Source organism: Echinops telfairi, unplaced genomic scaffold, assembly GCF_000313985.2.
Source record: "Echinops telfairi isolate 266 unplaced genomic scaffold, ASM31398v2 ScPeMD7_12;HRSCAF=54, whole genome shotgun sequence".
Taxonomy (NCBI): domain Eukaryota; kingdom Metazoa; phylum Chordata; class Mammalia; order Afrosoricida; family Tenrecidae; genus Echinops; species Echinops telfairi.
The window spans coordinates 639,161-653,563 of record NW_022103909.1 but is presented as its reverse complement, the minus strand read 5'-3'; the positions used below and the strand labels follow the sequence as shown (position 1 = coordinate 653,563).

Here is a 14,403-nt window from a genome sequence, read left to right as displayed (position 1 = left end):
GATTGGATTCTATTTCCCCCAGGATACTAAATGGCTCTATGAGACCCAGAATTGTAGGAGAGGAGGCAGTTAGCGTGGAAGGACTTGGGGCAAAGATGAGAAGTCTTTTCTTCAGAGGAGGAGGAGCCCAAGTGGCAGAGTGGCTATGAGTTAGGCTTTAATCCCAAATGTCAGCAGGTCAAGACCACCAGCCGCTCCAGGGAGAAAGGTGGGGCTTTCTGTTCCCATAAAGAGTGACAGTCTCAAAAAAAAAAAAAAAAGAGTGACAGTCTCAGGAGCTCATGGCAATTCCACCCTGCCCTACAGGGTCGCTGTATGTCAGCATTGACTTGATAGAAGAGAGTTTGAGGGGCTTTAAAATGCTTCTCCAGAGTTAGAGAAATTCCAGAACTCTGCTAGAGAGCTGGCTGTGTAGAGGCCACACCATGATGTAAAGAAACATTGGCCAGTTGTGGAAGGAGAAACAGCTACTTAATCAGGGCTGCGAAGTTCCAACCATCTAGAGCAGTGGTTCTCAACCTTCCTAGTGTCGCGACCCTTTCATACAGTTCCTCATGTGGTGGTGACTCCCAAACCACAAAATTGTTTTTGTTGCTACTTCATAACTGTAATTTTGCTACTGTTATGAATCGTCATGTAAATATCTGATATGTAGGCTGTATTTTCATGGTTACAAATTGAACATAATTAAAGCATAGTGATTAATCACAAAAATAATATGTCATGATCTTCTGAAATATTTATTTCTAGTGACAAAGTAATGAAATGTTGTCTTGAAGCATGGTGTAGCATGGGTAACAGTCTTTGCGCCGGGTACTCGTATGTGGGCGTATCTGCATGTGGGCGGACTCACCTGGAGACGGATAGAGGAACGGTGTCTCGGTTCCTAAGACCTTCGGAAATATGTGTTTTCCGATGGTCTGAGGCGACCCCTGTGAAAGGGTCGTTCGACCCCCAAAGGGGTTACAACCCCCAGGTTGAGAACCGCTGCCTTAGAGGGAGCTCAGCAGGCTGAGTGTAGGATTCTTCCTTCCAGCTGAGCTCCTGTGCCGCCCTCACAGCAGTGGTTACGTTTGAGCCCATGCTGCAGTCAGTAGGTCAATGCAGCTCATTAATGATCTTCTTTTTGTGAACTTTCTGCTTTGCTGATCATGATGCTGTGAGATAGGAGAGGTTTATTGCATTTGTAGTTGTGAAGCTCCCTCTTCTGACTATTATTACTTGGGTAAGCACCACGTATTAAATCCACACTGGGGCCACGTATGGAGGAAGTGTAGTTGAAATACTGGAGCCTAAGATTTTGAGAAGTCATCACAGATCTAAGGAAGCGCAGTACCTCTGCTGGATAGCTGGAGAATACTCCGATTGATCTTGTGTCTTCTGAACTGTCTCCATTTGAGCAAGTATTGTAGTTGCATAATCTGGTGTCAACTTGAGACTATTAAGAGTGAAGGGGTGGAGTTTAGCCTGTCAATCAGGTCACAGCTCAATGATCTAATTTGGAAGTGCAAAAGTGATAAATAGCTCACTGGAAGCCAGATACACTCTCTCCCTGTGAGAGATTCCTGCTGACAAGACACATGGAGCTATGCTAGAGCCCTGGAGCTGGAGGAGCCACATGGAGAACCAGTCCTGGGATGCTTCCACCACCACTCAATCCACAAGACTTTCCACCCACTGGCCTGCGATCTTCCTGAATTTGACATTATTGCATGTGTTGCATTACTCTGAAGAGCAAATTATAGACTGGTATTGGACATATGGGCTAATATCAGACTTATGGGCTTGATTTGGACTGGCTGGGATGTTTTCTGAATATGCAATTATTCTTTGATATAAAGTTCTCTAGTACACATACGTGAGTGTCTATGAACTTGTTTCTCTAGTCAACCCAGACGAATGCAGCATATTTGCCCCGCATTTCTGATTTTCCTATTTTGGAGTCCTCTGCTCTTCTCCTTCTGCACTCATTCCTGTGTTATCTAATAGTCTACTCTGCCTGTCAAATGCTGAGGTGTGTAAAAATGGTGTGGGGCGGTGTCTGGTCCCTTCTAACTTCACAAGGGCATTGAGGAATCAAGATCATTAGCATCAGTCACCAAGAGGTGGAGGTTAGATATGCCTCCACCCATCAGCCAAGCCTGACATCAATCGCCACTCCCTACTTCTCTGCTGGATTGGATCATTCTTTACAGTGACCACACAGACGATGCTCACAATTATGCGGTGTACTGGGGAAGGGACCGGTTACAATTCAGGTTTGGGAACACTCAGGGTACAGTTCTTGACTCAGGTCAGTCTCTTCTCAGTTGTACCCATAGGCATAGCTCTCTCCAGCCCTCAGCTCCTCAGCCTGGACCACCCCACCCTTCTCAGGCAAGTATTACAAAGCTCTTTTAACTCTGCCAGGTAAGTGTCCAAAGTCGCTCCGCTCAGCCAGGAAGCCTTGACCAGAGAGCATTCAGCTTCCCAGCTCTGTGGACCAAGAACTGACTGCTCTGCCCCGTGCTGGTCTCTTAGTTCTGCTGCCTTTACTGCCACCGCTATTCTGCTGGTGCTTCTTCTTGCTGTCATGCACCATTTTTAGTGTCACTCGTCTCTCTCCTGGATCAAAGAGGTTTAGCACAGGGGTATCAGGTCCAAAGGACACACGCCACACCCAATTTTTCTTTTCTGGATGGCAGTACCTCTCGGATGGCTCATTTTAAGCCTAGCAGAATGGCAAAACTGACCAATCCCCATGTTAGGGTTTCATACACCTTATTTGTATAGCCCGGCTCCTAAGAGGAGGCCAGGAACCTTATTTGCATTATTATAAGACGGTCCAATCCCCTTGTTGGCGGGGCGGAGGGGGAGGGGGCAGAAGGGGGCACAAGCACCTCGCATGGTCATAGTTATACTTAGTTATTTAGTGGGAATCATGGAGACTATGAGGGATGCGGCAAAAAAGGAGGGAAGCCCTTGAAGGGATGGGTTGACGCAGGGGCTGCAACGGTGGGCTCAGACAGATGAACCACGTGAGGACGGTGGAGGACCAGGCAGTGTTTCATTCTGTTGTGCATGGGGTCGCTGTGGGTCAGACAACAACAACATAGCAGAAGAGCCCTATGGAGTCATTCACTGGAGTTCATAAGGTTACACATCTAGTCAGTTAGTCAATTGCCCAGCGTGGAGGCCAATGCATGGGGACCCTGTGTGGGTAGAGTTGTGCCCTTTGGGGTTTCCAGTGGCTGATTTTTCAGAAGTAGGTTGCCAGGCCTTCCTTCTAACACACTTCTAGGTGAGTGAACACTGCTCGTTGAAAGGTGTGAGGGCTGTGCACCTCGCAGGGAGTCCTCACAGCTCACACCCCTCACTACATGGTCAAGCAGAGGCACCTCAAAAGCACAGACTCGTTATTTCTGCCCACTAGTCCACTTGCCATAGTGTCTGTTATTAACTTGATAGCTATGCTTTGTGCCAGCTTGGCGGGGCCAGAAGTGTACTCACTTCCGTGGTGAGATCTGCTATGAACAGCCAGTTGGTTATAAGATTAGGGCAGGACCTAACCCAGCCCTGATGCAATCAATTAAAGGAAAGTTGCCTCAGGGCTGTGGCCTGCTTCCACGTGAGAGGGTGTTGTGGAGAGATTTACTTCCTTTTCCTTTTTGCTGGATCTGGATCCAGTATCTGGCCCATTGAGCTCTGGTTCTTTGGACGTGAGCCAATGGCCTGCTCTGTGGCCTGACAATCCCGGGCTGTCGGCCTCGGATTCATTTGCCTCTTCAGTCACAAGCCTGGTCAGCTGACCTTGGACCCATTCACCTCTGCAGCCAAGAGTCTGTGCTCTTCCTGCTGATCTTGAGTTCATCATCCCTTTAAGCTCTGGAGGTCAGGAGAAGCCTCCAGTCTAACATCTGACCCATAAACCTTGAACCTCCCTAGACTTGAACTTGCCCACTTGTACAACTGTGTGAGCCTTTCTCTCTCTCCAGATAGATAGATAGATAGATAGATAGATAGATAGATAGATAGATAGAGGTATAGATAGAGATAGAGAGAACGAGATATACAATACATTATGTTATATATTATATTGTATCTTATAAAATTATATATGTATGTATATATATTCTGAACAGGGACTACCCTTCCCAATCATTAGGTACCAAGAGCCTAAAAATCAGAATAGGAGATATTCTGGAACTCTGGGAGACATGGCTTTTATTATTTAGTTACATATGGAGGTATAATATTGCTTGTCACCCTGTGGTGGCTGACAGGGTCAGGGTCCACATTGGCCTCTGAGCAAGCAAGGGTTTTTATACTGTCCAAGATAGGGGACCACCAATTGTGTGTCAGTTTATCATACTGTGGTGGTTTGTGAGTTGCTGGGATGCTGGAAGCTATGTTACTGGTATTTCAAATGCCCAACAGGGTTTCTCAGAGTGAACAGGCTTCAGCAGAGCTTTCAGACTAAGAACAGACTACAAAGACGGGATCAGCTGCTCATTTCAGGGGAAGTCGCCACCAAAAACCTCCCACATAACGTCAAGGCATTGTCAGATACTGCAGGCTTAGTGAATGGGAGCAGGACATTGTTGGAGATCTTGCCGGAGGACGAGCCCTTAGGGTTGGAAGGCCCGAGTGATGTGAATGCAAAACCACTGCTCCCTCTAAGTAGAGCCGACTGAGGGGACACGAACTGGGTAAAGCCTGTGGGAGTGGAGCCTTCAGAGCTCCGGTTGCTGATGGAACACCATTCAAGGTAAGAAGAAACAGCCACAAAACTCTACTGATAATTGGAAAGTTGGAAGTCATCAGAAATAAAATGGAAGCCATAAAGATGGCCATCGTAGGTGTCCGAGAGCGGAAATGGACCGGTGTTGGCCGTGCTGAATCACAGTAAGCCATCTCACTCACTACGCCTGACCTGACACAGTCAAGAGGAACGACATCACATTCGTGTCAAAGAGGACATTTCAGAATCGATCTTGTAGAACAATGCTACTTGTGATAGGATTATAGCTATCTGCCTTCAAGGAAATCCAATTAACACAATGATTGTTCAAATTTATGCACCAGCCACAAACACTAGTGATAAAGAAATTGAATAATTCTACCAATGTTTTCAGTTTGGAATCGATCAAACATGCAATCAAGATCCATCGATAATTACTGGCCATTGGAATGTAAAAGTTGGAACCAAAGAAGCTGGGATAACATGATAGAATTTGGTCAGACTAATGACTTGTTCATAGCAAATACCTTTATTCAACAGCACAAACAGTGACTATACACATGCACTTCTCCAGATGGAATCCACAGAAATCAAACTGACTCCATCAGTGGGAAGAGATGATGGAGAAGTTCAATATCAGCAGCTAAAATGGGCCCAGGGCTGACTGTGGATCAGACCATCAATTGCTCATATGCAAGTTCGGGTTAAAGCTGAAGAAAACAAGCCCATCCGCAAGAGCCAAAATTCGACCTGAATTTCGCGAGCATCTGAAGAACCAATTGGACACTAATGACCAAAGACCTGATGAGCTGTGGGAGGATATCAAGACCATCCTTCACGAAGAAAGCAAAAGGTCATTAAAAGAGACAGGAAAGAAAGAAAAGATGAAAGTGGATGTCAGAAGAGACTCTGAAACTTGCTCTTAATCATAGAGTAGCTATAGCAAGTGGTAGAAATTATAAAGTCAAAGAACTGAATAGATCATTTCAAAGGGCAGCTTGAGAAAACAGTCAAATTGTATAATGAAATGTACAAAGACCTAGAGTTAGAAAACCAAAAAGGAAAAAGTGTATGCGAAATTGAAAGAACTCAAGAAAAAAATTAAAACTTCAAGATTCAATCTTGAAGAGTCTATGAGCAAAATATTGAATGGCGCAAGAAGCATCAAAGGAAGGTAAAAGAATATATGAAGTCACTGTGCCGAAAAGAATTAGTTGACATTCCACTATTTCAGGAGGAGCAAGAACCAATGGTACTGAAGGAAGACGTTCAAGCTGCACTGAAAGCATTAACTGAAAAACAGGCTTCTAGAACTTGATGGAATACAAATTGAAATGTTTCAACAAGCTGATGAAGCACGCACTTATCTATGCCAAGAAATTTGAAGGCAGCTACTTGGCCAACTGACTGTAAGAGTTCCATACTTGTACCCATTCCAAAAGCTTTCATCAGAAAGCTCAAATTATAGAACAATCTCGTTGATATCACATACCAGTGAAATTTTGCTGAAGATCATCCAACAATGGTTTAGCAATACATTGACAAGGAACTTCTAGAGGTTCAGGACAGATGCAGAAGAGGATTTAGAACAAGGGATATCCTTGCTAATGTCAGATGGAACTTGACTCAAAGGAGAGAACACCAGAAACATGTTGACTTGTGTTTTATTGATTATACCAAGGCACACAACTGTGTGGACCATAATAAACTATGGATCATCTTGAGAAGAATGGGAATTCCAGAACACTTCACTGTGTTATGCAGAGCTTGTACATGGATCAAGAAGCAATTGAACAAACAGAACAAGGGGCTATTGCATGGTTTAAAATCAGAAGAGGTGTTGGGATTATATCCTCTCACTGTACTTATCCAATCTGTCTGCTGAGCAAATCATCAGAGAAGCTGGCTTATATGAAGAAGAATGTGGCATCAGGCTTGGAGGAAGGCTTATTAACAACCTGTGATATGAAGACCATGCAGCCTTGTTTGCTGAAAATGAGCAGGGATTGAAGCACTTGTTGATGAAGATCAAGAGTTGTAGCCTTCAGTATGGATTACAATTCAATGTAAAGAAGACCCAAATTCTCACAACTGGATCAATAGGTAACATGATAAATAGAGAAAAGATTGATGTTTCCAAGGATTTTGTCTTGCATGGACCTAAAATCAAGGCTCAAAGAAGCAGCAGTCAAGAGATCAAAAGACGTGTTGCATTGTGTAAATCGACTGCACAAGACCTCTTTAGAGTGTTGAAAAGCAAGGATCTTACTTTGAGGACTAGGGTGACCTGACCCAAACCACGGTATTTCCAATCACATCCTATCCATGTGAAAGTTGGACATTGAGTAAGGCATACCAAGGGAGAATTGATGCGTTTGAATTGTGGCACTGGCAAAGAATATTGAAAGTACCATGGTCTGCTAACAGGGCAAACTGATGTATCTTGGACGAAGTACGGCCAGAGTGCTCCTTAGAGGCAAGGATGGCATGACTTCATCTTACATACCTTGGACAGGCCGGGAGAGACTAGTCCCTTGAGAAGGACATCTTGCTTGGTAAAGCAAAGCAGCAGTAAAAAAGTGGAAGGTCCTCAAGTAGCTGGATAGACACAGTGGCTTCAACAAGGGGATTAAGTACAGGAACAATTGTGAGGTTGCTGTGGGTTTGAACAGACTTGATGGTACCTAGCAACAAGAAGGGGAGAGGGATTTGTGAGGTAGAACTGGGGCAAAAGTGCTGGCTGCGGGTCCTCTGGAAGCTGTCCCTCCAGGGCCATTCCCAATTGCTGCCTAGAAATGGCCTTGGTGATGAGGCACTCTCAGGGATCAGCTCTGGCACTATTCCTCAAAGGGAAGGGGTGGTCTGGGAGGAGACCATGGACAAGGCATGTGAAGGTGCTCACGTATCATAATATATGAGGAGGTACCCCCTCAAAACCAGCAAAAGCTCCACTAGGCAGAGCTTTCTTAATACGTATATTCCTGTTAGGCGGGCATTGAGCAACTCGCTCTGAGTTAGTGCACCCAGTGGTGTCACCTGGGAAGGTGCTCTCTGGGCAAAGTGAATTTTTTCTAAAAGCAGTTTTTCTCAAGCCTTGCTTTCTGTGATAGACAATTTAAGAAAACAGCAAGCGGCTGTGCAATTTTCTTCCGTGCTTGGGAAATATGCTGCAGCAGCTGTTGTGATGCTAAACACAGCTTACAAGGACAGCGCTCTGGGAAAAACTCAAGTGTGCGAGCGGTTTTCTCATTTCAAAAAAGGTGAAATGTTGATTAATGACAAATCTTGTCTGGATGTCGGTCAACCTCCTGAACAGGCAAAAATGTCAACAAAACTCATGCACTTGTACTTGAAGACTGACAACAGACCATTGAAGAGATGGGAAAGTTATCTGGACCATCTTGGAGTTTGGTTCAGAAAATTTTAGTGGGACATTTGGGAATAGAAGGGTCACTACGGAATTTGTGCCTCGAATTCTGACTGATCAGCAAAAAAAGTGTCAACTGGAAAAATGCCCTGCTTTGAAAGAACAGCTCCCAAGCAACCCAGACTTTCCCCCCAAGGTCACTACTGGTGATGAGACGTGGTGCTATTTATGACCCCGAAAGCAAACACCAATCAAGCCAATGGAAGATGCCATCGTCACCTCAACCACTGAAAGCTCGTCAAGTGAAATCAAAGGTCAAGACAATGCTCTTTTATTTTTCAATGTGAGGGGGAGTTTGTAGTTCGTCCCACCAAGTCAGACTGTTAAGCTTTCTATTTAGAGGCTCTGAAAAGATTGCATAACAGTGTGCAACCAAAAAGGCCTGATTTGTGGCAAATGGAGGACTGGTTTTGCCACCACCACAATGCACCTGCTCATGCAGCTATCTCAGTGCACCAGCATGTCTCTCTTGCCCCATATACCTTGCTCGCCTGACCTGACTGTGTGTGACCTCTTTTTGTTTCCGTGAATGAAGAGGGACATGAAAGGACAGCGATTTGATGATGCAGAAGAGGTGAAGAGAAAAACTAGGGAGGTGCTGTCAGCTATTCAAACAGATGAATTTGAAAACTATTTCCAAGAATGGAGCCACAGATTAGACAAATGTATTAAGTGTAATGGAAAGTACTTTGAGGGTGATAAGGTTGTTTTGCTTAAGAAATATTAAAGACATAGCTTTGGAGAAAAATTCTGGTTGGGGGGGCAGTAACCCCTCGTATATGTATATACATGTATACACACATACACATATACAGCTATTAGTATCACTGGTTTTGCTACTCTAGAGAACCCAGCCTAAGACATTACCCAAGCCAAGGACTTGGAAGCCACTCTGTACTTTGCTCACCCCAGCCCAAATCCAGTCCCTCATGAAGTCCTTGATGACTGGACTTCCAACCGATCTCCAGAATGCATGCCCCATCTCTGGCCACTCTACCACCTCTATAGATCGGAACTGACTCCCTGTGAGACACGCTTGCTGACAAGACACATTGAGCTACTCTAGAGCCCTGGAGCTGAAGGAGCCACATGGAGACCCCTGCCAGTGCTGAGATGCCTCTACCGCCACTGGATCCACAAGACTTTCCACCCATTGGCCTGTGATCTTCCTGCATTTGGCATCATTGCATGTGTTTCGTGAGTTTGAAAAGAGCTTTACAGATGGGTATCGGACATGTGAGCTAATCTTGGACTTACGGCCTTGATCTGGACTGGGCTGGAATGTTTTCTCAATATTCAATTGTTCTTGTATATAGAATTGTCACCCATGTCACTCTCCTAGTAAGTCCCTTTACTGGGCTCTTCTTCTCTATGATAGCTGTGTCAACCATCAAATACTGAAGGGACAAAAGAGAGACATCTTCATGAATGAGATCTCCTAAACACAGACCAAATTTCTTAGGGGATACTCCAAGAACAAGACAGGCTATAGCTTGCATAGCCCAATTTCTCTACCACTGGTCACGGAGCAACCCCTTTTGTTCCTACTAACCCAGTACGTAACAGGCTATAATGACACAATACGTCCCCAAACTCCATCTGAGAACATCTGACCCACAAACTAGAGGCCACGCTGCTTAGAATGACCCGCAGGACCTTCTTGATTGGATCTAGCAAATGTTTCAATCTTACTTCTTGTCATTGTCATTGTCTAGGGCAGTTACATAATCTTCTGTCAACTTGTGAAGGGGTCTGAGTTAATTAGTTTATTGTGCCAACCTGGTCGATAAACACATGTGGGATTAATTGAAGGGCGGAGGGATAAATGGCTCGGTGAGCCTCGCCTTTCTAGTTCTCGGGTCTCTTGCTTTGTGATGGTCGCACCAGGGTGCAGCTGCCTTAGCATTTCCCAGCTTCAGCTTGTAAGGCTGACTTCCTGCAAGACATCCCCAAGGAGAAGCCACATGGACCTGCCCCAATGCAGCCCTGTGTGCTAGAGCAGCCACATGGAGACCCCTGCCAGCGCTGAGATGCTTAACATTCACTGACTCGGCTTTCCTCCTGCAGTCAGCGTCATAATGTGTGTTGTGTGAGATGGCGGAAAACTTTTGTGGACTACATATGAGTTCATGGGTTAATGTTGGACTTGTGGGCTTGGGCAGCACTGGGTTGGGATGTGTTCTTGATGCTCACTTAACCTTTACATAAAACTCTGTCTTATACATGAGTTGCTGTGGCTTTGATTTTCCAAAGTACCCAGACAAATTCAGGGTCATAGCCAATGAGGTGAGGCCTCTGTGTGGGTTTGACCATCTCCTGAGGATTCTGGGAACTCCTGTATTCCTCCCTGGAGGTGGGAGATACTCTCTCTTCTTCGTATTCTGGATGACAAAACACATGGAGCTACACTAGAGTCCTGGAGCTGGAGGAGCCACATGGAGACCCCTGCCAGCACTGAGGTGCTTACACCACCACTGGTTCCACAAGACTTTCCACCCACTGGCCTGTGATCTTCTTGCATTTGGCGTCATTGTATGTGTTTCGTGAGTCTGAAGAGGAATTTATAGATTGGTATGGGCTAATATCAGACTTATGTACTTGATCTAGACTGGGATGTTTTCTCAATATTCAAGTGCTCTTGTGTATAAAGCTCTTTCTTATATACATATGAGTATCTACGGATTTGTTTCTCTAGTCTACCCAGACTAAGACAGGCTCCTTCAGGTGTTCAAAGATTTCATGCAAGGTCACGTTTCCATGTTTCTATCCATATTATGAATTCTGCATAGAGTGGTCTCTCTTCTTTGAATGGTCTTTTGCCTTGAATGTCCTTGTATGCATGATAAACTCCTATCCGTCCTTTGTAGTCCAGCCAGGCATTACTTTCAACCACCAGGAGTTCTGTAGAGATGCCATTTATATGCTATGTATGTCTATATACTCCCCACCATGTAAGTCTTTAAGCTCTCTTAGGCAAGAACTATCTCACTCAGCATAGGTTCAGGGGCAGTGAATTATTTAGTGCAGCCAAAATCTCCAACTCTGACCACTTGGCCTTTCCCTGCACAGAGCTGGTAAGAAGAAGGGAGAAGATACTGATAGAATTCACCTATGAGTAATTGTGAACAAGATTCCCTGCAATTCCATCCTGATGCATATAAAATGAGGCCTCTGAGAAGCAGGAGAAGGGATCTCATTACCAGCAAGAGCCAGGCATGGAACACATCCTCAGGACCCAAGATCCCTGCCTAGTGAAACTCCTGGATCCAGAAGACAGCTATAATATCAGAGGAGGAGCAGCAGAACCAGGATCCAGAACATAAAGCAGAGTGATGGACTTCCTGAGCCATGGAGCAAGAAACACTAAGTGCTTTTGTGCAGGAAGCTGGCTTGCAGTTTAGGGTGCCTCTGGGCACTTAATTGGAGAATTTGGGCTTGAAAACCAACAGCAGTAGAGCCCAGTGCCGTTGGACTGAGGCTTACTGGAGTGGGGTGTCTCTGGGCACTTAATTCAGGTCGCTAGGTATGCTGACTCACAGAACCTGAACTGAATGCCTTGGGTTGAGGGTTATAGCATGGTGGCATGCCCTTTATTTATTAGGGTATTTATTAGCAGACCTCAAAGAACTTTGCAACAAGTCCTGGTAACTCAACCCATAACGTCTCTCATTAGCATTACAACTTGGTAACTTCCTAATAAACCCTTTAATCATTGAGTTTGTCTCTAAGTTCTATATAACCGTTGCAATTAATTTTAGAACCCAGGGAGGTAAAATAGAGAATATTAATTCAGACTCACAATAGTAGCCCCAATGATTAGCCTAAGAATTAATACACAATAAATATACAGGAAATATTTACTGAACAAAACTAAATCAGGACTTCTCCTTTACTACATTTTTAATGTGATTGGCTATTGATTTTCACTCCAGTTTGTTCTTCATTTTTATGCTGACTTATTCAAGATTTTTTTTTAGGCTTTATTACCTTATAGATGTTGATAAGCTTATAGCAGTGTCTGTTTCATATCTGACCTTACAAGACAAACAGGAATATCTCTCATACTGACATGTGATGACAGAAATGTGTAACTTAAGGAAGAACCTAGAACATGACACTCAGGGGACAAGGATGCCCCACTGTCCATTCAGTAGTGTCACAGGGAGAAAGGGGCCATCTCTGGTGGCCTCTGAGCTCCAGTCTCCCAGAGAGGAGGATAATCCATCCCTCTCGGGTCCACCCACCTATTAGGACTTTCATTGTTCTCTTTGCACAAGCACATGCCATCTTTTGTGACTAATTCACTTTCCCAGGAGTCTTGATAACAAGATGAGGAAACTCTAGCATTTCATGCACTGGAAAGTGTAGGTTCCCCCAATAAGCTCATAATTGGACATTCTTGCTTGCACACCCATCTCTTGTGGGTTTGGTTCACTTAAGTCAGCCCTCACGATGCAAGCAGATTCTACTTTATCTGCATCAAGAAAATCAAAGCTATGCCCCCACAGAACTGTCACTGAGCCCCGGGAATGACATTATGGTACTGCCGTCTTTGCAGGCTCTGAGCAAGTCACTGCCTCCTTCCACTCCTCTGTCACTCCTTTTTGATTTACTTTAATAACTCCTGTATAACACATTCATAGATCACAAGCACTGTTGTTTATAACCTCTTGATGCCTCTCAGTAAACAGTCTCATTCCCATTTCACTTACAAGTCATCTGAGGCTCAGGATGGTAAAATGACTTGTCCAAGAATCCATGCAACCAGATAGCAGAACAGCTCAAGCCCAAGTTCTCTGAGCCATAATGCCTTCTCTGCTCTACCATAGTGCTTCCCAGATGCCCAATCAGACCCGTGCAAGCAACCGCTCTGGTGAAGGGACGGCTGGGGGACAGGTTATATGTTGCACTCACATTGTGTTTAATTTATACTCCCATTGACCTATACACTCCTTCTTCTCCCTCAACCCTGATTGCTTGCTGGTGGGGCCAAGAAGACTTTTTATAACTGGAAGCCAAGAAAATTGATCCTCAGAGAAGTTGACTGCCTTTTCGGTGACCATGGAACCAATGGGAAGTTGACGTTCACTTGCTCCTGAGAGCAAGCATCCGCTGAGTTGCTTGGAGATCGGCCGGGAGGGTTTTGCGAGTGACACCATCATCATTATCAGCAGCAGCAGCAGCAGCAGTACTGTCATGATGAAGACTGGCACTTACTGAATGACTACGAGGTACCACATCCTATTCGTTCGTCTTAGTCAGTCCCGATCCTGGCTTCCAACATGACACCCAGTCTCCCCTCCTGCCCTGTGTTCCTTTCCTGTCTGCACACCCAAGGCAATTCCACTGGGAGAGGCATTATTCTCCCCACATGAGAGACAAGAAAAGGGAGTTACAGAAAAGTTCATGACTTGCCCATTGTGGGAGAACTAGGCAGGGATGATGGTAAGCTTCCAACCGAAGCAGTAGGAGCTCTGATGCCCATGCTTCCGACCACGGTGAAATCCTGTCACACTAGGTCACACGTTCCATCTGTGCGTCCACGGAAAACTTTCAGATCAAGCAAAGCTTTGATCGGCGGCCTGAAAGGGGGTAGTCATGGCGTGTCCAACTCCCTGTTACCACTCTCAATTCCTGAACCCTCCCAGCCAAAGTCTCTATGTGGACGGCTGTCGTTTCTGACCCTACCCTGCCCACCCCCTCGCCTCATTAGCTGGCCCACTTAAGCAGTTACCTTTCCACGGAAGACGTTCCCCGCTGCTCAATGGCAACCCCCTCCTTCTCTACCGGAGAAAGCTCTCCGGAGCTTTCTCACTGCCCTTTTGAAGAAAGCCTGCTGAGGAGAAACTCGCCGGCCCAGATTCTCCGATCCTCCGAGACTTCTCCACCCTCTGGGAAGGAACTTGCTCTCTGTCTTCCCAGCCTCGTTCAATGTTGTCTCAATAGCCTCCCTGTTCCTGTAGCTCACCTCCCCACCATTCACTCCCACAAAGCACCCATTCATGGCAGGCACAGGGGCTGCAGGGTTGGCAAGGGGAGTGGGGGAGATGGACAAAGGAGAGGGAGACTCACGGAGAATTTCAAATGCAGTTTATTGTAGCATGGGGAGTTTGAAAGCTCTCCACAAAAGACGAAAAACTGGTTTACACCTTATATACAGAACCAAAGCTGCACAGGGTTGTCACAAGAGAGGAGCCATACAGAAAATGTGCTCTGCGTGTGTGTGTGTGTGTGTGTGTGTGTGTGTGTGTGTGTG

The 14,403-nt window shown here is 45.4% G+C and overlaps 1 protein-coding gene across 1 annotated transcript in view; it reads right to left on the bottom strand.

Annotated features, from left to right (window-relative positions):
- Positions 1-11,395: 11,395 nt before the first annotated feature.
- The window catches only part of LOC101663441 (keratin, type II cytoskeletal 1), an 8,304-nt gene continuing 5,296 nt past the window's right edge, over positions 11,396-14,403 (bottom strand). Inside the window, exon 10 of the mRNA XM_004711454.1 lies at positions 11,396-11,424. Coding sequence (XP_004711511.1) covers positions 11,396-11,424 — 29 coding nt within the window. The remainder of the gene's footprint in view (positions 11,425-14,403) is intronic.